General features: G+C 39.1%; 1 protein-coding gene across 1 annotated transcript in view; it reads right to left on the bottom strand.

Moving 5' to 3' along the window:
* The window catches only part of KYNU (kynureninase), a 60268-nt gene that overhangs the window by 20741 nt on the left and 15040 nt on the right, over positions 1-24487 (bottom strand). Inside the window, exons 4-10 of the mRNA XM_080598779.1 lie at positions 20236-20318; positions 14612-14673; positions 13476-13547; positions 11979-12053; positions 10482-10628; positions 4142-4240; positions 3310-3383 (exon numbers count right to left, since the gene is read on the bottom strand). Of these exons, the coding sequence (XP_080454905.1) occupies positions 3310-3383; positions 4142-4240; positions 10482-10628; positions 11979-12053; positions 13476-13547; positions 14612-14673; positions 20236-20318 (612 nt within the window). The remainder of the gene's footprint in view (positions 1-3309; positions 3384-4141; positions 4241-10481; positions 10629-11978; positions 12054-13475; positions 13548-14611; positions 14674-20235; positions 20319-24487) is intronic.

Here is a 24487-nt window from a genome sequence, read left to right as displayed (position 1 = left end):
ATTCTGTCACCTTAGCGCTGTCTCTTGGAAGTCTCCCCTCTGCAACCCAGCTGAATTTACACGGAAATTTGGTGGCTCAGGATCAATCTGCAGCCACTGGCCAAAGTGTGTCAGTAGTGTTTCATAGCTCTGCTCTGTCCAGGTCTCCTCCAAGTGAAAAATTGCTCCAGCATAATTAGTCAAGAATATATTGCACTGTCATATATAGAACAGGTATTAAAAAGAGCTATTCGAATATTAAAATATACCTCAGAGGAGCTGAGATCATGAGAGAATAGGGATATATGGGACCCCTATATGTCAGATTGATTCAGTTTTACTGCTGTGGAAAGAAAGATAGCGGACTAGTGAAGGACTGCTCAGCACATTCAGGTACAGATATTAATTAGGATGGTTACAACATGTAACTTCTAGACCCATGGCCCTTGCAGTGAATTAGAGGACCATACCTAAGCTAAGCTAAGCCAGAGCGCAGGAAAATGTTTGCAGTGACACAGAGGAGAGCAGAAGAGCCTGTGCTGTCCATAGCCTCCATCTTCTGGCCATCAGGCCTAACGATCAAAGCTTACTCTTGGGCACAAATGGTTTTTCCTAACCGGTGAATTGCTGGTTTCAAACGAGCTTGTGGGAAGCTTGTGCATGAATACATTGAAGTGGAATCCATGCTGATTTTTGTCTGTTGGGACGTGACACATGGTATGGCTGTGACACACGGTATGGCTGCATAACACTGGTTTGGGGTTGCTTGTTTCAGAGCTACGAAACACAGGGGCTGCCACAACCTCAGTCTATAGACTCAAAGCACAGACCAGTTCTGGCACGGTCCTAGTTGCTGGTGATAAGGCTAATAAGTTAATATCTCTATGCACAGCTCCAGGTGCATTAGAAAAAAAGCAGAAAAGTGTTTTGTAGTCCAGGGAGCCGGCTCTGGACGGAGCAGCACCTGTGGAGAGCAGCTGGAGGGCACCCCATTTCTAAAACTGGGCATAGTTTAAGCACAAACATCCATTTGCTTACAATATTCACATTAGCAAGACTTGACATGAGAAAAAAAAACACACTTATGGAAATCAGAGAACTTAAAAAAAAACAAGCCCAAGTGTCTTTGATGAAAGGCAGTAGCTGGGCTTGAGGCTGTTAAATAAAAAATTTGGATTAAGCTGTTTAGTTTTCAATAAGTACCTAAGTCCTTTTTGCCCCAGCAAAGTAATAGGAAAAGGCACTTGGCAAACGTTGCAGGTTTGCCCCTCTGAATTATGGTCAGAACATACATTTTTATATTAAAATACAATATATTAATCCAATATAAAAATAACTACCCAGTCAATAACTTGCAGAAAATATGAAGGATGAAACAAATTAAGGAAATCTATACAGGTGGGTAAAGTGACTTGCATAATACTGATCATGAGTTAAAAACAATATTTCAGGTGGTTTATATGACAAAAGGCTATCAACCAGACTGGAATTTAATTAGCTGCTTATGTGTGGGCTGGGATGCAAAGAAACGGTGTTTGGTGCTCCTGTTTTTAAATGAAGTTGTCTGGCCACTGGGTGTCATCCTTGATTCAGATGACAGCCAAAGACGTTTTTTCAGATACAACATAAATGCTGCAACTTCCAGAGCAGTTAAATTCCACTCTATTTGATTGTACAACATATAGCAAATTGCTCTGCATTTAAATCAGCTATAAAATTGAATACTTTGACATAGACAAATTCTCCTTTGTCTCACTGTCTTATCTGGAGACCTGAAATGGCTGGTTGATGTGGAAAAGAAAGAAAAGCCATGCAAACAGGGCATATTAACTACAAACAATTTGATGAGTGATTATCAAATCTCAGAAAATATGAAATAGCTATGATTCAATAATGCAAAGGGTCTATGCAGGGAGTTTGAAAATATATTCTTAATTGGGTCCCAGGCTGGAGAAAAACAAAACTATTTCATACAGGCATTTGTATTTAAGACATTCAGCATCCAGATCCAATACACAAGTTAATGACTATGTATGAAGAAGCAAGTTCAGGAAAAACTAATTTAAGCCCTTACCTACAATACCAAGCTAGTGCCCTCACTGAAGTTTCAAAATTTCATCAAGGGGAAAGAAATACTCTAAGTCCTTGATTTTTTTTTTCATTCCTCCTATTGCTATTCTGTGATTTCTGGCTGGCCCTCTTTTTTCCACACTGCCCAGCATCTTCCCTGCTCCCCACAGCCATGGCCCAGAGGTTTGGCCATGAGACCAACTCCTGCACCTAAGGGGGAAGCAGCAGATACCTTTCCAGAAGAAATATCCAGGTATTTGGAATATGTGAGGATCGAATCGGCTCACAGCAGGTCATATGTCATCCTAATGAGTTTTCTGTTATGGGTGACTGAGAAGAACTTATCAGCGTTATTCTGTTATCTCCTGGGAGTCTAGACAGTCTGAAACCAGCAAATAGTGCAGTGAAGCTGCTTATTATAATATTATTTCTCTCTGAAACCTGATTTAGTTTGCCTTCCTCAAGCTAAAATAAAAGCAAGTGCCAGCAATTTCTCCAAAGATTACAGCCAGAATGTGTTTACATTTGTCAATGCATTAAAAGTACTAATCCTACTGTTCTTAATATACATCGAGCACAGACATATAACATCCTAAATAACAGGTAGTTGTTTTTTAATGCAGCTAACCTCAGTTCTCAGCACAGCTTTTCATGGATTATAAAGTCTTTGAGAACACAGATCTCCACGTAATGCTTCCTAGCTTTACTGGTAGATATAATTTTAATGAAAACATGCCAGTATTAAAGAGCTATTAGACAGAGTTGAAATTGTCTTTGATTTTGTTCACCATCAGAGACTTCAATGATTTTAAAAAATCCATTTTTAAAGGAAGATGTTAAGCATTCTCTTTACATTAAACAGTCTCACAGGCATGATTTGGGTTACTTATTTTTAATATTATAAGCATTCTCTTTTATGATTATACTTAGTTTAGAACAGATAGTAGACTTCAAGGAGGAAATTATTTAAGATGTGAGCACATACATTAACAATTTCAAAATATAGCAAAGTTAGCATAAAATAACCCTTCTGAGCTAACAAAAATCAGATAACCAAGTTATTTAAACTTGCACTACCCTTTTCATTAAGGCAATAACTCAGCAACAAACATTAGTCTGAGTTTTCTTTGAAGCAAGGAATTTCTTCTGCATCTGTCCATATAAACATATGTATATACATGCATACATATAACTAGTCTGTGACTGAGACTGCTATGTACTTTCACAGCCCCTTTTGAATGTGTTTAGAAATAAACTTACGCTGGTTTAATACTCTGGGAATGCTTCTCATGAATGTAGGCAGCAGCTAGGCCTCCTGCTCCAGAATTTAAATACTGTAAAGAAAAAATCATCACGTAAGCATTTTTTGTGTGCTCACTATCTGTAACAGAGCTTTTCTTCCCTCACCCTGCTCTATAAAACAGACAAATTTCAATATTTCTCATTTTTTCTAACTGGAGATGTTAACATCTGTCTCAAAGTGTTAAATGTAGGTATAAGCAGATGCATTTTTGCAGATTAGTTCTGAAAATATTCGTGGTTTACATATGATATTTGAAGTCTAGAAGAAAAAGGCCAAAGCAATCTCATATCACGATATATATATGCCAAACAATTCACCTAACTGTGCCTATTGTTTCTTAATCTCAAAATAAATTGAAGAAAACTAAAAGATACCTTATTGTATGATCTAAAATTGTGTTTAGACAAAGATGTTTTCATATTTAGAGGTCATTTATGAAAATCGCATAACTACAAGATTTTTTCCATGTGGTAAGTAAGAGGAGAGCCTTTAATACTGTGACCACAGATCAGTATGAATATCACAGCAGATGTTCAGCCATCAGTAGCATCCACCCACTAATACACACAAGACTTCACAGGTCAAACAAAAAAATTACCACTATTATCTTTTCTAACTTCTTATAACAAAACCACTACTAAAGCCAGCGTCCATCTCTTTCTTTGAACCAGCAGCCACAACATTCAGCCCAAGCTTTGATCAACAGCTCAGCTCTTTTCATTTTACCTGTTTGGTGACCCATCACATAAATGAGATCACAGAAAATCTCGAACAATGAATTCATTTTACCTTGTAGGAGCACCAGCAGGCAAAATCTACTCCCCAGTCATGCAAATGAAGATCTACGTTCCCAACAGCATGAGCCAGATCAAATCCAACAAAGCAACCCTGCAGGAAAGAGATATTTAATATGCTACTTACCAAAATTATCGTTACTAAAATTATTTTGAAAAAGTATATTTAGAGCTGTATACATTGTTCTCTAGTCAGGCATGTTATTGATTCCATCCTTCATTAATTTTAACTAGAAGCAAGATTTCTATTCCATAAAGTTTAGAATCATGAATTGTTTTATGGCCTTGTCTTCAAGGACACTTGGATATGATTTAGATTCCCAAGTTTTTTTCTTATTCAGTAAAGTGGAATTACTTGAAATAAGTATTCAGAATGAAGACAATATTTCAATAAATTGTATTATATGACAAGTCCTAGCCAGCAAAACAGAAAAGTAAAATACATACCAACACTATTCACGCAGTAACATTCACTTTTACTTTGTACTTACGCTTAAGGTTCCTTTTGCCCCCCAGTTTCCAAACTCTGAGGATCAACATCCTATGCAACACGTGGATTTTTAAGGACTTGTGTATTTGTCCCTAAAATTTTCAGATACATTGCCATTTCTCCATTAAAAGTGATGTATTTTTGATACCACAACTTGTGTAGGGCACTAAAAAAAAAAAATAAGCACTACAGAGGCATAGATCACAAAGTAGCAGTTTTACATACAAAATTGCCACTGGATGGCAGCATTTTTTAAACTAAAAAAGTCTTCATGTCTTTGCTATTTATTTAAGGACAGATAAATGAAACCGCCTTTTGTGCCTGGACTACAAATAAAATGCTATTTTGCATTTTGCTTTAAAAAAACACAAACAGTCAGCTTGCAAACAGCATGGTAGGAATAAGAGTGAGAGCACAGGCTTCAGAAAAAACAGCATCTAATAATAAAAAAAAGTTTTGTTTTGTTTTGTTTTTTAAGAATCTCTTGCTGTTTCTTGCACGAAGGGAGTCTGAGCTAAATTATTTAAACAATACTTCGGTATATTTAATCTTCCGTATAAGATAGTTAACGATTTGAATTAAGCAGCATTTTAAGATGTGACACTAATTCTAGTGGAGGCATTAAGTTAGCTTGAGAATTCACCCCCCAAAGTGATAGGAAGAAAACTCACTGCTGTAGAGGTTGCACAATATAAACATTTGCTATTAAACAGAACCAAAGTTCAAATAAATATTCCAGCCTTCACACCCTCTATGTTTTTGTCCTCATGGAGACACTGAGGAGCAAGTTAAGCCAAATCAACAGAAATGGCGAAGCTGAAGCACACTGAACGCCCATGAGCATGCTCTCATCCAGAAATGAAATGCCTTTGGTTCAGACAAATAAGCTACTAAAGCTAACCTGCTACTGAATAAGAAAATTTAAGACATTACCTTAGACATTACATTAAATCCATTTTCTGGATTTAAACATTGACAGATTTACCTTCATACATATGTCCCACACAAACTTTTTAGAAAAACTGTTATGAGAGATTCACTGGATTCAGTGGAAAACAGTAAAACTGTAATGCATTAGGAGTCTTGGAGAATGTATGCATCTGGCAGCACATGAACAAAATTAAAACAAACGAAAACCAGTGGTTTGTTGTAGGAGTGGTGGACATTGACACTGGCTGGCAAGGGTTGTCTTGCACCAACACCATGCAACTGTAGCCCTCAAACAGGACGGCCACCAACATGCCACACATGGGATATATTTGAGACCTTTTAGCAGCTCCCCACTGATTTGAAATTGCTTGATAAATCCTACAGGGCACTGTTAAACTTCATGAGCCTGAAAATCTTGGTTTGGTGCAGACAGGTTTTCCACATCACTACAGAAAAGCCCACTAGTGTTTTGTTCAAGCCATCATCTGCAAAAGGATGTTAGTGCTTTGCTTTCCTGGGAAGGCGTCTGGCACGAGTTGTGTGAACAGCAAATGTTTAGCCACACAGATTGCATGAAAAAAGTAAAACAAACTGAAACGGCTCTCCCTGCGCAAGCCACATAGAACAGGGGCTGCGTGGGAACACTGCTTCCCCAAGCTGGGGGAAAACAGAGCTCTCCATCTGCTATGGGCAAGGAAGAGGACATGTGCTCTCCCCTGCCTCTTCTGTTTTATTCTAATATCTAAAAGTCATTTCTGCAAAGAGTCTTGGGTAGCTGCTGCTAACCAGCAGGTAACAACTCAGCATGGACAATGACATTTGGAGAGAGGGAGAGAAATGACAGCTTCACACAAGCAAAGCTGGGACATTTAGAGAGAGGCAGGAAAAGAAATGAAGATGAAGGATCTTAAAGCTCTTCCTACTGGGACTCAGGAGATTAAAATACTTTACATACGTACAGAGACAGTGGAAAGTATAATATAACTTATGAAATGAAAATTGCATTTGAGAGCTAGAGTCTCCTAGAAGTCAGCCATTTCTTCACTGACAGGAGAATAAAACGATTCAGCCCCCTCCATCCTCTCCAGCAAGCACAAAAATATGAAACAAGGAAAACTGTTACATCCTCTTCAGCGTGCTGATGAGTCTCTCACACAATACACTGTAATTTTGATTTATCTGAGAGACCTAAGACGGAAAAATAGCCTGAGGTAATTTTTCAAGCTTAATTTAGTTCATTTAATATTTAATGACTTAATGAAGCTGTCTATGTGCAGAGCTTTCACTCTGGAAGGAATCTTAACATACATAGAGAACTTAGGAAATTGGCTTAAAAAATGTAAAAGGAAATCAGTAACTTAATTCATAAATGATTGACCTCAAGAATCCTAGGACATTTTCCAGACCTCCAGAGCTTGCAGCTCAGACCTCTAGCCAAGCCCTGATAGGGTACAGCACTGCAGAATTTTATTTCCATTGTACATTACAATTAAGACCACCGGTGTAGGACTTTCCTCTCTGCTACACTAGTTGACTAGCAATTCTTTTTCCTCCTCAAATGACACTTCTACCTTGCACTGTCCCCTTCTCGTTTTCTTGCTTGTCAGCTCTCCCCAGCCGTGTTTCTTCTGCTCAGGGGCATGGGGTCATTCACTACCCTTCATCACCAGTAAGGAGAGCCTTGTGGTTTTTTTTCCTGTGAATATGACTTCTCAGGCATATCCCTCTTGTAATGTAAATTTAAGGACTTCAGCCATTCTGTATTAATATCTCGTTTATAATAGTCATTTTAACCACTGCTGGTTTCATCATGCCCAGAAGCTCTAGAAGGAGATGTGGTCTTCAAGCTCACAAAGTTAGTGTCCTGAAAGCTTGTCAGCCTCAAGACAAAAACAGGACTGGATATCAGACAAATTAAACCCCCGTGCAGCTAGCTCTTCTCAGTCTGCTGCATGGCATCTGGATTTCCCCTTCAGCCATCGAGTTAGCTTTTGAAGAAACATCTGCACAGCAAACTACACTGTCTCCACTGAGGAAGGGCACTGGGTCCTAAATGCTCAAAATATTCCCCAATTAGTCCAAACTGGGGCAGGGGAGAGGAATAAAAGCAAAGGTCTGCTCCAAGCAGCACATGGAAAAGACTTTAAGAAATAGCTTATTATAAGTCAAGACAGATGAAATCCCAGTATCGTTATGTTTACTGCCTCACATACGCAAGATCTGTGCTGATTGCCATTGTTAAAGTAATATAAGTGCCTATATTTACACAGAAGGACTAAGGAACAATCATCAGTAAGGGACCAAGGTGCTCCTTGCTTCCAGGACAGCTCACTGACAACTACAGACTGCAAGGAATTGAGCTGTCCTTGCTCTGGTAAGACATGGACAGAAGCGTCAGCATTCAGACCTAGCCAAAAATTTCCTAGCATTGCACTCCAAACATGGGGCTCATTTGGATGTACAGCAAAATTTTTCACAAAATTAAATGCAGAAAATTTCAGGTAACTTTTATTTAGAGAGATTAACAGTACCTGCTCCCTTTGCACCTCACTTCTTAACGACTGTACAATAGTTCATCAGGACTTCTTTCCATAACCAAAAATAGTAATATGTCATAAGGGAACAGAAGAGAAGAGCCAATTTCTTATGAAGACCCAACACTTTGCTCTTTTGTAACCAGAATCCAAGACCAAGAAGCAGCAGGATACAGGAAAACCTCCCACCGCTATTAACACAACAAACTTTTCATGAATTGCTGATTTAATAGCTGCTCAAGTAAATATTTGCAATATGAAGATTGTTTTTAAGTGTGATGTAACAGTATGTTATGTTATATAGTGGTTTTGTGTAAACAAATATCACTTAACCCAGAGAGCAGAATTCATAAGGATGTTGAGCTAAGTGTATCTGACGGTGGGGTAACAACAGGGCTGTCTCATGCTTTTAAGGCTCTCTGGGCACTCAAGCACTTCTTCAAGGCTGAATTACTTTTCTTTAAATACACTTTAGACATTTCAGGTCATGAATTTACCTGGATCCTAGTCCTACATGCACTAACCACAAACTGGTTAATTAAAATACTTTATTTCTTCTCCTTCCTTTTTGAAATATCTCTGGAAGAGGAGATTCACTTGCACCCGTGGTGCTTCTAACAGGCACGGAGGTGGAAACAGGCATTTGACATCTATCTGGGCCTGCTGGGGGACTGAGCTGCTGTCTGAAATGGCTCTCCTCTTTAGTAAGACGATGCAGTTTCTGTATAGGTGCGCAAAGTTTGTGTCTACATCCATGAGGAGGCATTCACGGGGACTCCGCAGCCCACGCTCCCTCCTGCATGAGTTAACATTTTTATTTGCATTGCCCTATGGAAATTTTTAGCTCTCTAAAGCAAGTCCTGGTTATCTTCTCAAATGACATAACCGAATACATTTTTGCTCCATATAATGAATTATTGGTGACTATTTTTCCCATGGAATACATGATCTTGGCCACTCTGAGTTCATTTATAGACTTCAGTGAAGCTACAGCACTTCTGCTGCTTGGATCATGTGTCTCACAGTGCAGTGAGCGTCTTTAAGAGAGGAGATAAAGTGATAGTTTTTTTTCCCCAGATTGTTCAAATTTACGGTAGAGGAGAAAGATTTCAGTCACTTTTTAGACCCTTCACAGAGGGGGGTTGTGGAAGAAGCAGTACACAAACAGGTGTTGGTGGCTGAACAAAAGTTCTGATGCCACCAGGAGCATGACTGAGCACAGCACTGACTGGCATCATCCTATTAATCACCTGTCTTCCCTTTCATCAAGTGTTTCAGCCCAGCCTTCTGACTACTCATTAGCAATAAAAGTACTGGAAAGAAAGGCACCATGAGGGCGTTGTTTAGAGCTACATGGAGCTAATGCACAGACCCTTTTGCCTCTGCAGCTAATTCCTCTCCTTTCTTTCTTCCTTGGCTTTCTGCGTCTGTGTCAAGAAGTTGGTATCATTTTGTACTGCTTGGACCAATTTTGTCACCAGGCGCTGCTCAGTGAGAATTTTTTATATACAGAAAAATTTCCACTACCAATCCTACAGCAACAGAAGATGTATACCCTGATACGAGCCAGGAAACTCCCCAAAGAGATAAATATCAAATATAAATAGTTAACTCGTTTGCAAAGACCCAGTGATACTAATAAGATTTTCCTTGGGTGGTTTATATTAGATAAGGTACATCCAGTAAGAGGCTGCCCCTACAGAAAGTCTGGTGACCTCCAGTTGATAAGAAGACAATTAAAAACTATTTTCTCTTGGATTCTCGAGGCAATTGAGACAGTTAAAGACATTTTACAGCTATGCCCATAGCACACACTGTCTGCAGGTTCCTAAGGCTGAGTCATCACTTAAACACAGCCATCTTGTGACGTTGATGTGCCTCACATGGTGCTTGTTTTCTGAAAACTCATCTGTGGAATCAGAGCATCACTGGCTGTGTGGGAGCTCACCTCCCTGCTCACTGGGGGCAAACACCACCACGGTGAGAGCACAGGAAAGGAGGAAAATCATGAAAGTCTGCCAAAAAGCAGAAATCTAGCACAAATAAACCTTTAAAGATTGGGTCTGTGATTACCTCCTCCCTCTTCTCCATTGAACTTCTTGAAATTCTATCTTTACATGAAAGCCTGATAGAAGTCAATAGTCATGAATAATTTCTCCATACACCTTAAGTTCCACCTGTGAGATTGCTCTCGCAGCCCTTTCTTCATGCAGTGCACAGTCCCCAGAGGATTTGTGCACAGCATGCTTTTACTTTTTATCACAGCCCCAGAGGTTTCCACATATGCTGTTTTGTTCCACGAAAAGTGGAAATTTAAAACATTTCACAAGGAAAATCAATCTAAAATTGTTTTTTAAAGGATGGGTTTGGAGCAATCCTACCTTTTCTTGGCCAGCCTTTGTAATTCTGGGGATGTCAAACAGCTGGCCCGTGTAGTACTGCACCCCACTGAACAGAACAACAGCAATAGAGTCCCCTTCCTTCTCAATTACAGAAAGGATGTCTTCAATCCTCAAGGTCTCCTCCCCCTAAAACAAAGTTAAAGCACGCATTTTACATCAGCTCTGACAGTAATGAAACTGTCATTTCTTATTTCATAATCTATATTTTACCATGAGCCATGCTGCTTGCATAAGGAGATCAAAAGCAAATCCTTATCATGGTAATGATATACAAAGGTAGAGCAATAAAGTAGCCTATGAGTAAGTTACTTCAAAAAAATCATTAGCAAACTTATCTTGAAGGTACCAGTTTTAAAGTGTCTATTCACTTCATATTCTAGCATGCTTCATACTCTTTAATATTTCAGACAGATTTAATTTACACTGAAAAACAGCATATATAATGATTTTTTATGTGGCATCTGAAATTTGTGACACTCGCGAGGCTTAAAAGTTGTCTATCAGTTTCACTCTGTACTTTTCTGATAAACTCCATATCCCACAGGAAGCTATTATAAACCTGCCATATTTATATTTCAAAAACAATAAGTCTCAAATCATCAGAAGTACAAAAATCCCCAAACCTGGGGTCATTAAATATAGAGGAACTTCAACCAAAAAAAAATCATTCTTGATTCTTTACAGGAAAGTTACTGCCCCATCCTCCTAGCAAGGGATCATGTAAAACATACCACCACCTAGGGATCAATTAGGCAGTGAAAACCTAGAATTAAATTAGACTTGTTACTGAAAAGAGCTTGGGCAAGACTGTTGAATTGCAAGTATTGTAACTGTTATTATCTCAACAATCTTTGCAAATCTATCAAGCATTCAGGAATGGGCTCTTTACTCACAAGATGACTCAGATTTCAGAAGCAAAAGGTCAGCATCAGTTTATAGTTAGGTGGCAAAGTTCTTAATACTGCAAAAAGTGAAGCAAGGCAATCTTTCAAGTTAATCTGAATTGCATATTACTCAAAGCAGACCTTTCCCTTATTCTGTGCTGATAAAGACACAATGCTGTTCACGTTATGGCAATCTTTTACCTTAGGACACTAAAAGGACATTGGGGCTTCTCAATGAACTGCTATACTTTTGTAGTTCTCTCAGGATGCTGTCAGCTTTTCACAAACAGGAAAAATGGGGAAAGTAACATTTTTAAGGTAAATGCACTAGTTGAACCAGACAATTATAAAATGGGCTCTAATACCAAAAAGCATACCCAGAAACAGAGTGTGCAATTCAAATTCTACCTAATTTAAACTTAGGTAAGGCTTGCGTAAATCTGTCTAAATAAGTATTTAAGTGTTATAAAGAACATGGACTACATCTTCTGCAGGCAGACACTAAAATACCTGGGAATATACGACTACTCTCATACAAAACACACTTCTGCCCTTAGCATTAGTGAGGAGAGCTGACTTATGTCTCACCCACCTCTCGTGGCTGCATCATGAGCATGCATTTCTCCACATCAAGTCCATGAAGCCGAAGCTGGGACTCAACAGCATACTGCAAGAGATTTCCGTGCATAGCATGTTAGTGTAGTTACATAAGACAACTAAAAGAAAAAACTGCCAAGCACAGCAGAACTTCAGAAAAGGGATTCAGATGCCTTGCCTTTCACTAAAACTAATGCTTGAAAGGATAATCCGACTCCTCCAAAAACATTCTAGATTTCCTTTGGTTTGAAAGACACTAGAATGTAATTCACAGCAGACAGCAAGGATAAAGTCAAAGCCTAAATCCTATAGGATGAGCTCATGGAGCAGAAAGAGGGTGGAAATGCATTGGAGGACGTGCTTCACTACACGCCAGCAAGCAAAGCTTGCACGGATAACAGCCAAGGTGAGAACAGCAGCACAATCTATAGGTCATGTTGTTTAACTGTAGTCCTTGGTCTGCACATTGCTTGGTAGCACATGCTAAATCCCAGGCTGTTACATATGCACTGCTGTTTGTGCAAATGAGGTTTGGTAGGTACACGTATGCTGGCCCACGCTAACCTCACATCTTAAATTTGCTGCACAGCTGGGAGGAAACGACCTATCAACTCTAAGGTTATTTTCAAACTCTTACTCACTGATTTTTTATCAATAAATAATAGTTTGGGAGATGGCATAAAATCATCAAGTAATGCTATAAGATAGTTCAAAATTACTTGACATGAACCAAAGTGTTATTAGTTGCACAGGGTTTTCCTGAAGCATCATAGACATTTAAGATGGAGTCCAAACGTACAAGTGCACCTGGAACAAATGCATGATTAGCATGAGCATTATTTAGAATAAAGGCAATTTTGAGTTTACACATCCGTGCTGCCTCCTTCATTACAAATAAACTTGTTAGTAGTTTGAGTTGTTTCTATTACACCGTAGAGATCGAGTTTGTTATCAATTTCTATGAATTTACGGAGTTGATGATAAAGCAGCAGTGGGCCACAAACCCAAAGATTAATTTGCTCTAAGCTGTGATGCATGGACTATTGTCTCTTATTTTATAGCAGACAAATTATGTTTGAACTAGTAATCTAAAGTGCTAAGAACAAACATTTCCATCTCTGTCTGGGGATATATAAGCGTTAATGTTGTGAATTTGTATTGATTTGGTTTCATAAAGTAAAACAGCAACAAGAATTAATAAAACATTTACAACTTCAGTTGATTTAGGTCAGTAGTTTGCTCAATGTCTTTAAAAAAGACTAATAAATCAATGTGCCCATTCAATCTTTTCCTCTTGTAACATTTTTTTATTTGAACAAAAGGAGTAAAGCTACGATCTGTAAAATATGCTGAGCTCAAGAGCTTCTGACAGATTTTTTTATTGTAATGTTACTTGGACAAGATGAGCTAATAAATATTCAAATCAAGCTACTGATATTCTTTGGAAAAATATGATTAATAATACAAATATGGTGAAATATTAATTTCTTACATGGTCAGAGGGAAAGGCTCTGGCTTCTAGAAGAATTTTATAGCGTCTTGGAGTAGGTTTAAAGAAAGATAGCTGTTAAGAACAGGAAAAAAAAAGATATGTTGAATGTACATAAAGCAGAGATGAGAGAGATGTTCCCAGTATGTAACTTAATAAAGACTGTTTTACTTTCATGCAGACTACTGAGAATACCCCAGAAATCACAAATACTTCTTTGTCCATATAACATTTATCAAAGTAGGAAAGTGTTATAATACTCTATTTCATAGATTCATAACAATGGGCTTAGAAATCCAACAGTGAAAATTTGCATTTACAAGAATCATTGTCAGTGTCAAAGCTTTACTGTGGCCAGGGAAGTCAGGATTTCACCCTACTCCATCTCTCCCAAGCTGAAGCAGAAGCATAGCAAACAGCACAGAAGAACTGGATTTCCATGCCTGCCCTAAAACATCAGGGCTGCTTACATGGGGCACGAGTCTGGCTGCATTGCACCTAACTCAGTGCAAAGCAGCCAGGCTAATTAGCAGCACATAGCCCCATCCTGCCCCTGCTTCATGTGTCTCAATTTGAGAAAGGTCAGAGACCTGTTACAGAGGACTAGGTCCAAAGGATATACATACACAGATTTTTTTTTTTCGCATGAACCTTCACCTATTCAGTTGAACCAAGACTTCGGTGGCACTGGAGAACCATGGACAGTTTTATATAACCAGCAGTAGACCTGCTCATAGCAAAATCATGTCTCAGGCAACAATTTTATAAAACCAAACAGATTTTTTGTGCTGTTATATGGTTATATAAACAGGACTAAAATATATGTTTTTAATTTCTATAAATTAATCTTCCATTTCTCAAGTTCTGAAATTTGATGTAGAATCCAGAGTTGAGCAACTATTTAGAAGTGAATTTTAAATAAAATATCCTCTCTGAGGACTGATACGTTACGTTGTTCAAGATACAAGTCTCAAGACTTAAGAGAAGTTATGCTTTATTATGGTGTTTTCTTTGTAAGGTCCCTACAAAACATTTTGCTTACACTAACAAATAAAGGAAAGGCGTATTTGTTAACACCATTCACAAATGAAGGAATAATTTGTCAACACAGCATCAAATAAACATTGTAAAAGACATACCATCTGGAGGTGCAAATTAACAGTTAGCCCATTCATTAAGGCTACTTCATGTCTTTGGGCTCCTGAAATATAAAGAATATATATATATATGTATATATATATACTGGCTGGAATTTTCTTTACAGTTTCAGAGAAATCTAGTACAGCATTAAGAAAACAAAGGTATGTTTTGAGTCCATGTCTCTCTAAAGACTAGAAAGTAAACAAACTTTTGAGGTGTCACAGTGAAGAAAAAAGATTTCTTGTCTGACTCACTACGCCACACTGGCAGGAAAATATTTCTCTTCAGGTCAGCCACAGAAAACAAAAAACAATGAAGTATTTCCATTTCCCAGCAAAGCACTAGCAGATTTATTATCATTAATACCACAGACAAAAATCAGGTCATAAGTCTGTACGTAAAGCAAGCCTTGCAGACTTATTTTTGTCATAAGTTTACATGTAAAGCAAGCAAGAAAACACATTGAGACAATCATCTGTTGTAAGCGGTTACAGTGATGTCAAACTTAACCTCATCCCCAATAAAACAACTAGCAAAAACGTCCTATGAATACAGCAGGCCATTATTAATGCGGCAGCTTAGCAAGAAGCCATACCCACGTAGCCCCAGGGAGGGTAATAACAGATGCCTTTTGGCTACAGCTAATCACAGACAGAGCTAATGGAGTACCAACTAATTGTTGTTATTACAAAGTATTTAGTAACGAATTCGCAAACCCTTATCAACCACTGGTGAAAGGTTTCAGGCAGAATGAGGGACTGCAAGGCATGGCACTGCACTGAGATATGGAGAAAAAATCAATCCTTATTTCTTTCCATTTTGCCTGATGTCTGTCACTGAAAAGCAGTAGTTCACCCCTGACAAATCAGGGTGTTGAGTCCTCTTCAGCTGGAAGATGGGCTTGTGTGCTGTTGCTGCAGTCATCGCCCGCCGCCGGAGTCTGCTGCAGGTGGAAAGAGGTTGTGGGCAGGGAGGGATGAAGACAAGTGTGTGCAGGCAGGGAGGGCAGCAGCATCCCTGAGATGCAGAAAGAGGAAAGGAAAACATGATGGGGCAAAAAGAGGAAGGGAAATCACAAGAAAAAGGTGTATCCTGTGTTTGTCTTGTCCCAGCCTCAGAGGAAGCCAACACAAGGAAGCCAACACAGGAAGAAACACTCCCACCACATCCCATGGAGTGTAGCTTCACTGAGTTATGACTTCACCAGCAAGACATAACCACAGGCTGAACTCAATACAAGGAAATACAGCCCGAAAACTTGGAAATCTGTGAATATGAAGGGTTTCTTCATAAACCCTTGCCAGGCAGGCCTCAGCTTCTGCCACTGCAGGAAAAGCCAAGAACCACTCTGACTGAGGCATGCAGTGGCCCTTCTTTGTGTTGCTGAAATCTGAAAGTATTGGACAAAGATCTGTCAATTGCTGTCAGGGACTCTGGAGGACCTGTCCAGGGGACAAGTCAGGAGGGATGAAAAATGTCCTGAATAATTTCCCTCCTCCAGACACTCAGAACTTCATCAAGTTTGTGGGAAGAAGGTGGTATAAGTGAACTTAGTTCTTCAGCAGGAAAAATAAGCTCTTCTCCTCACTTAAACTGCTCTCCTTTGCTTTTTCTTCCCTCTGATAGCATTGTATCTGCAGGCTCCATGCTGCTGGAAGGGGTCACCTTGTGGCTGTTCTATTGCAGATACAGAAGACAGCTAGAGAGTGATTGCAGCTCAAAAACAGTGTTATTTGCAGTCTTAATATTTCTATGGAACTCTTGAGGCTGAAAAAGAGGATAGCATCAAGAAATGGTATTGTTCTCATTTCTCCCTCTGCTCCTTCTGAAAAGCCTTCTGAAATCTGTAGCTTTCACAGCAAACTCTGCATGAGCAATCCTTTGCCCGCTGTACCGTTTCCATATAAAACAAATGGTTAATCTGTAGATCACTTTTGGCTGCATGCTAGCATCCCAAATTAAATATGACACTACATTTGTCATGTAAGTCTTGGTCTTCCGTAAATTATATATTTATTAAAAGCCTTCCATTATTGAATTTCATGCCCACAAAACAAACCTCATCCGTGTCATTGGAAAACTGTTATCCTTTATAACCTGCACTGTGTTTCAGAAAGCAACCTTTCCATGATCCAATTAACCTATTACAATATTCAAAGACCCAGCACACAGGAGACAATTATGTTTGCTTTCTTTATTTCCTAACTTTATACCGTATCTCCAAGACAGGCTAAAACCTGTATGTTCTGCTTGATAAATCTCCTCTTTAATAAAAGGAAGCAGCATTCGCAAAGTACAACTTCAGAGACAATTATGATTGTGTTAGGCAGACACTGCCATCCTTCTCCGTTCTGACTGCGGCAAGAGCCTGATCCATACCAGAATAAGTAAAAAGCATTTTGTAAAGTGATTCAAAAGAGGGCTAAGGGCCCCAATTCAGAAGACAGTTTGGTTATTTCAAATAAACCTTACCAAAGTCACTACAAATCTGCTCAGCACTCAGTCTTCCCTCAACAGAGACCTGTGCACACTGTAGAGCAGCACCTATGCAGTTAATCTCGTTCCATCAGAAGGTGATCCTGCCAAGGTTGTAATGTTCTAATAAAGTCTGGTAGGAGCAGCTGAGATTACCAACACCACGTTATGCTGCTTAGTGTGAGCACGGAGAAAAGCTCTGGCCTCCACTGACCTTGATTCTGCATTTCACAACATATTTACTACTGTAACTTTCATTGAACAAGAAAATGTGACTGCATTTAATAAGCAAGGTGTTATAGCACTATAAACCATTAAACGGACAGATGTTTTACAGTCTTTAGCAGATTCCTGAATAAATCTCAAATAATTTTTGCTTACTGCTACTTAGAGTGAGAAGTGACAATTCTTCTTCTTCCATAACATATTAAATATTGAATAAAAAGAGTGTAAAATTCTGTTTATACTCTTACATTAAAGTCACCAAAAAGGGCAATTCAGAATTCACTGAAGTCATGCACGCTTGGTATCACACTTCGCTGGAACACACCTTGCTGGAGTACATAATAAATATCATTTTAGCAAAACATTTTCCTCACATTTATTCTTTTTATCTTTTCACTGTTATATAAATATTAATGCCACTTATTATAATGTATCTAATATTTGAGAAATATTAATTGGCTTCCCTTCTAAGGATATCGTCCGTAGATCATGAAAAATGTTAAGGGTACTATCTAAACTAAAACCTGCTGCTGTATCTGAAGACCAGATTTCAACCCAAAGAACATTTTATATTTTAATTAAACAAACCTGAGAAGAGCATGGAGAACAAAATCCAAACTGATATTGACACATCCTTTATTGCTGAAGAAAACAGGACTATAAAAAGCTTTCCACTGAAGTCTTTTAAAACTAAAATAGGTTAATTGGTAGGGTGACCTCAGTCATCATCATTTTCATAGAAATCTAAAATACATGTATCACACTTTGAAATGAAGAGAGTTGTCATAAGTTCAGAGTAGTCTGACCCATTTGATAAAAAAGTGGCGTTGTATGAGATTGGGGAAAGAAAAATAGGGAGGCTGACAAGAAATTAGGTGAAGTTTGGTGAAGTTTAAGCAAAGCTCTCATTTCCCTCTCCTCACAGCCAAAATATTTCTTTAGTTAAATAATATGCACTGAGCTGGCAGCCTCTGCAGGTCAAATGGTAAAGGGGAAAAGCCTGATTCTCTGCTTTCTGCAGTGACATTTAACCTGAAGTTGTAGCCAAATTGACAGAGGCACCAGGGGAGGTCAGCGCCCAGCCCACAGCATCACCCCGTGGGGCAACAGGTTTCACCATCAGACCGATGGCAGATATTTGCAGAACTGATGCCAAAAAAGGTGATAACAAGGGGTTCATAACTGCCCTCCAGTTAATTAAGTTCAAGGTTTCCAATCCAAAAGCCCTTACTATTCATCAAGGTAGCTGTGTGACAAGTGACATTTTTCCACCTGCCCACAGCTCCCCAGTTCTACACCGCCAGAACAAAAACATCAACTTGCCAGAAAGGACTGACCAAATCAGAGAAAAATCAGCTAACCCCTAAATCGGTTGTGCCCACCGTTTTGACAGATTACCCTTATATTCTCACATTTTTATATTCTGTGATACATACGAGATACATGCACTGAGCTTGCCCTTGAACGTGGTGAAAGCAAAAAAAAAAAGCACTTTCTTCACCTCCTGAGGAGCACCAGGTATTACGGTAACAAGTTCCAAAACCAGAACCCAGGAAGACAGAAGAACAGATCTGCATTTCAGGTTCTATTTCATACTGCAAATAGGATTGCTCCACGCAGCACAGTGATGCTCAGTGTAGCCATGCTGATATTTATGTTATCTCAGTATTTATTTCACAGATTGGCCAAGTATAAGTGTTTTTGTATATGTGTATAAGTGTTTTGTACTTATGGTCCAATAATAATTTCCTATACTCTACTGGTTAGGAAGCTTCATGGAGAAGTCAGAAAGCTCGCACATGTTCCCTTCATTTGCTTTAGTGATTAAATTTATAAATAAGCCTGCTGTTAAACATTCCTTAATGTCTTTCCTGCTGTTCAGAATCTATTACCTTTTCTTGAAGGAGAAAACACACACCCTTCTCATTGAACACTTGTCTATAGCTGGAGGAGAAATTACACAAGACAATATCTAACGTACAATAGGTCAACATAACTAATATTTTTCCTTACAGAAGGCATAAACGAACAAACGATAACATGGTTTATATGGTCAGTATTGACAGTTACCCTCAAGAGATAAATGGAAATATTGGCCAAATCTTACTAGAATCTACTAACCTAACCTTGACAACAGCTGTAAGGGTTGGGAAGAAAAAGGATCTGTGGAAGCCTATGCCAGCAACATTTCTCTTCCCCTTTTAATAGGGAGAAGTCTGAAGGAAATCCCAACGAAAGATTATTTCAGCAACTGCATACAGGTCAAAGCAAGAGGTGATGGAGGAAATTTGCATTCAAACTCAGGCAATTGCTTTTGTGGCTGGCAAACTCACCAGGAGAAGTCTCCAGGGCTACTTTTCAATCTCCAGAATAACCAGCTGCATTTACTGCCCACATCCTGCAGCACGCAGGCTCCTGGAGGAGTACAGGAGGGTAATGGGAACTTACAAATAGCAGGTCCTGCCCCAATTATCTGCTTCATTGACATAAGCAGTTCTCAAATATGAGGCTGGATTTAAGTGATGAAGAAACGAGGAAAAGCAGAAAATGTCTAGGTAGAAATCATTTTTCAAAAGGGAAAGTTCATTGGTTCACTTCCAGGAGAGAGGCTGAGAATCTGTAATGCCAAGTGCCCTTTAAAAGGGCTTCACATGTTAGACCAAGTGGTTTACGATGCTCCAAGAAACCCTTTGCTGCAATTAGTTTCTTGATATGCATATGCCCATATATTATTGCCTACATTTATCTCCTAAATCACTTACAGACTTAAAATGTTATGCCACATACTAGGCAGTCAGAAAAATTACTTAGACACAAAAAATACAAGGAATTAAGTTCTGCTTGCAAAGTATCAGGACTTTCCATCTTAAAATAAGTTTATTTCCATTTCTAGAGAAAGGTTTTTCTTGTAGTTCACACCTACCAACCAGATCAGCCATCAGGTCCACGATGCACTCATCTGCCAAAGCCCACGGGCGCTGACCATTGAAATGGCCATGAACACCTCTGAAAGAGAAGAGGCAAGAGATGAAAACAGATGTTGCTTCCTTGGGATCAGTCCTAAGAAATGTAATTGATTTGGATAGCCCACATTTGGAGGAGGAAGACTCATCTAAACTGAGCACATGGCTGTTATAGCAATTAAAATGTAGATATTTAGATAAACTAACAAATTAAAAACATTTACTGGTTTCCTACAGGTTTTCAATTACTGGAAAACTATTTTGACACCCAAATTCCCCCTAGAAATCCCTTAAAGTTACAGGAGATTTTCCCTGGCAGTGTCTGCATGGTGCAGGGAGCCCTGGAAGGGGGCAGGCAGGGACAGGGCATGGCCTTGCCCCATGTAGGACAGCACCCGTGAACCCAGCTGCAATCACCCTAGAGTTGCACCTCCCGCATTTATTTCTAGTTGAACATCATCACTGCAGAGGATAGTAGGCTTCAACACTACCTTCCTCCCAGACATATGTATTTCTTGTCCAAAAGTTTGTCACCCAAATCTCCTGTCTGAGCTCACCCTTATGCATAAAGCAGCAGGTACTTCACATGCATTCAGGGAAGCACCTGCCCAAGCAGAGCTGTGCATTAATTTTTATTGCTTTCACTCTCCCTGACAAATTATTCTAGATCTGAGTGTGTTTAAACCTTTTTGTTTTAACAGAGTGTATTTTAAAACTTTATTTTGCAAACTGCTCCCATCTGTAGTGGATGATATTGACACCTTAGACATGAATGCACCACTACTCTGGAGAGACAGATGTGTACATTCAGTTCTGGATTAACTGCTCTGATTTTTATTTTTTACTTCAAATGTGACAGAAGTAAACTTCTAAAGTAGCCACCATGCATACAAAAATAAAAAGTTGCAGAGTTTCTTAAACATACTGAAGGTAGAGTACAGATTTAAATGCAAATGAAGGCAGATTGAGAAAAGTAATAATGGTGCTAATCCAGGGGAACATCGCTCTGGGCTTCCATCTCACACCGGATGATTTTGATATTTGCTGAGCACCACAGGGTACCTTTAGAGTCAGAAATGCCAGGCTGCATGCGAACCAAGTTTAAAGCTGATTCAAAAAGGGACTAAGCTAGTGGGAAACTGGGTAGAAATTAAAGAGCCCTAGAAGCTGTTATGAGTGAAAGAAGACAGACAAGTAACAAACCTTTTAAAGAGGAAGAAGCCCACATACTCACTCAAAATAAGACTTCTGGCAGATTAAGACAGGAAAAAGGATGGCATGCAACGCTGGCATGCTTTAACTTTCCCATGCTTTAGCCTATTCAGAAGATTTTATCCATTCAACTTTCCTGTGTCAGGCAGAATTTTGTTCTATATCCCACAAATAACCTGGGTGCCTTTACAGTCAGGCTCTGACTAACTTGTGCGTAACTCACACCTCTTAGAGATAACAGCAGAAGAACCACAGCCCTGAAGAAAATACAAACTGCTGCCAAAAGTGCAATTTGTTTTAACCATTTTATGATTATCCTTGTGAAACACTGTTTTTGGAATAGCTACTATTTAGGCCAATAGTAGAAGAGGAACACACGTACAACTGAACCTCTCGCAGATAAAATACTGTCTTGCTATATTCAACAAGTTTAATCCTCCACTGATGAAGAGGCCCACCTCAGTCCTTAATTTGGATAAGGTCACAGTACAGCAGCTGACTGCTCTTCTCAGTTTCAGAATTACTCTCCGATGAGATCTTGAGAGCAGAAAGCGGGCAGTATGAAATAGCACTCATTTACAAGAACATTTCATAGACGAGGAGCAAAGGCTGGGTAGGGGGAGAAAATGCTCTTCCTAGCTTCTCCAATCAGGATGTGATGCTGCTGCTTTCCCTGAAGACAGTGGTATGTGTTTCACAAACAGCAAGACATTTATTGCTAATTTCCCTTCTTATCCTTAACTGTAATATAGTGATTAGGGGACTTAGGGATAATGCAGACAGTAAAAGAAAAAAGATTTTTGGTGACTCCCAGCCCAAGGGGATCTGTTTTTTTCCTGAAAGAGGATAGCGAACATAATAAGATGGGAAAAAAGAAGCCCTAACTACCTATGGGATTCTCTTTCATTAGCTTTCTCTGATTTTATAGCCATTAGTGTCCTCCTAATGGGAATTTACTGGTGAAAGCTGTCTCTACCAAAACACAAGACTAACAAAATTTCAGAATAAATTTCCAAGTTCTCATGAAAACAGATATGAGATTTCAGGCATGAGAATGTTTTATTTTGAGAAGAAAACATGAAAAATTAAGTATAGTGAAAGAGGATAGAGACAGCATTAATTATTATTCATATTATTATTATGGCACATCTTACAGCTTGCCTCCCTCTTGATGGCCAATATAAATGCCAAGAGAAAAATTATTGCAGCTAAAATGGTAGTTAAAGGCATATTCTTGGACCCTTTTTTTATTTTAATCACATGAAACTCTGTAGCCTTTGCTGATGGCACAATACATCCTATTACACTTAGGTTGTAAAATTCTATGCTCTGCCTCAGAGAATTTATCTCTCTGTATATTATGCCACCCCTCTCTCAGCTCTGGTAGGCACTGGGGGTAATAATCTTTAAGGACAACTTCAGTGCTTCTGGCATTCCCCTCAGACACGAGGAGCTTACCTTTCATTTTGTTTCCACTGCACCCTAGATAGCAAGAGAGATTTAAGTCAAGGCCCTCAAATTAATGGATACAAAACATGGCCCATCAAATCATAAAGCATCATACAAACAGAACTATTTCTTGAACTACTGAGAGAATTTCTTATTCTGCAAATTAATTTTTAGTCAGTTACCATTTTATTTTCAATTTGGCAAGAAATCACAATGCCACATTTTATTTGCTGAGGCCTGGTTGATGTAAAGCTCACTAGGGGAACTAGAAACACATTTTCTCATATGATCCCAGGTTTCAAAGGAGGTAACAAAAGGGATTTAAATTAATTGCCAGCTTCAGGAATCTTCTGTGCTCATCCAAATCTTGTTCAAGTGGAAATTTCCTTCTTGCTCCTTTGCCAAAAGTGATGCAAGATATTTAAGGAGCCAACACAAACCCTTAACCTTCATGATGGTCTTAAGAAAAAAAGTAAAAGAAAGGAAGACATGTCCAAGGAACAAGAACTGTATGGAGCAGTAGATTGAAGGCAAAACTAAAAAAAACAAGGTATTAAAGCATACATTTACAGCTCTAACATGCAATCTGCTGAAATGCACAAAGCAGAGGACTCCTGGAGAATGGCAGAAGTGGGTCTGCCTGAGCCCCACCAAGCTGCATTCCTGTTTGCAAGGCTGTTATATCCTGCAGGCACACAGAACCAAAGATACCTTCTGATGCACTGAAAACAGCCTTTTGCTATTGCAGGTGCTATATTGCAAAGCCCTCCTTAGGCTTGGATTTTTTTCTACTCTACTTGTACCGGAAGGTTGCTACCAGATTGCTTCAGTGCTTTGAAGTACATGTATTTAGGTTGTAGCCTGAATGCATTAATTCCCAGTTTATATTTACTATACCAGCATATTAAATAACGTGGTTCCTTTTCTCTCTCCTGTGTTTACCTCACGATACATTCGCAGAGAGCAGCTATTTTGCCCTTCAGTCTTCATTCTGCTCAACTAAACAAGGCTAATCCTCAGAACTTCCCCATCACAGGTTCTCCCCTCCCCGGTCACCCTTCCAGCCCTTCACAAGCACGTAGCTGTGCTGCAGCAGACAGCCTTCTGGTTTCCCAGTGCCACTTTAATGAGTTACTGCAGCGGGCAATGTCTCGCACTTCCGAGTATGTTTGCACGCAATAATGATTCTATAAAATACATTAATTGTGTAAACAATTCTGACAGAGAAAAGGGAAAACAAGACACTGCAAAGCATCTACTGGCCTTCATCCAACTAGGCAAGTAACCTGAACCTTGGTCTTTTAGATTTAAAGAAAAGACTTACTGACTTTAGGCTAAACAGAAAGGAGACAAATCATCTTTTTGCCCCTGTTCAAGAAATCTTGGATTTAGCAGAAATCAAAACAGGAAAAAAAGGATGAAGCCTCAAAGGCTCTTTTTAGATCTCCACTAAGAATGCCAGAGGCTTGAATCTGCAGCCTCTATACATTAACATAAAAGAGGAGACCAAGGAACATGCCAAGAAAGAATCCCAAAACAGAACAGGTACGC

Source organism: Anser brachyrhynchus (genome assembly GCF_964034855.1).
Source record: "Anser brachyrhynchus genome assembly, chromosome: 7".
Classification (NCBI taxonomy): Eukaryota; Metazoa; Chordata; class Aves; order Anseriformes; family Anatidae; genus Anser; species Anser brachyrhynchus.
Note: the sequence above shows the minus strand (reverse complement) of the source record. Positions and strands in the feature narration are given on the sequence as shown.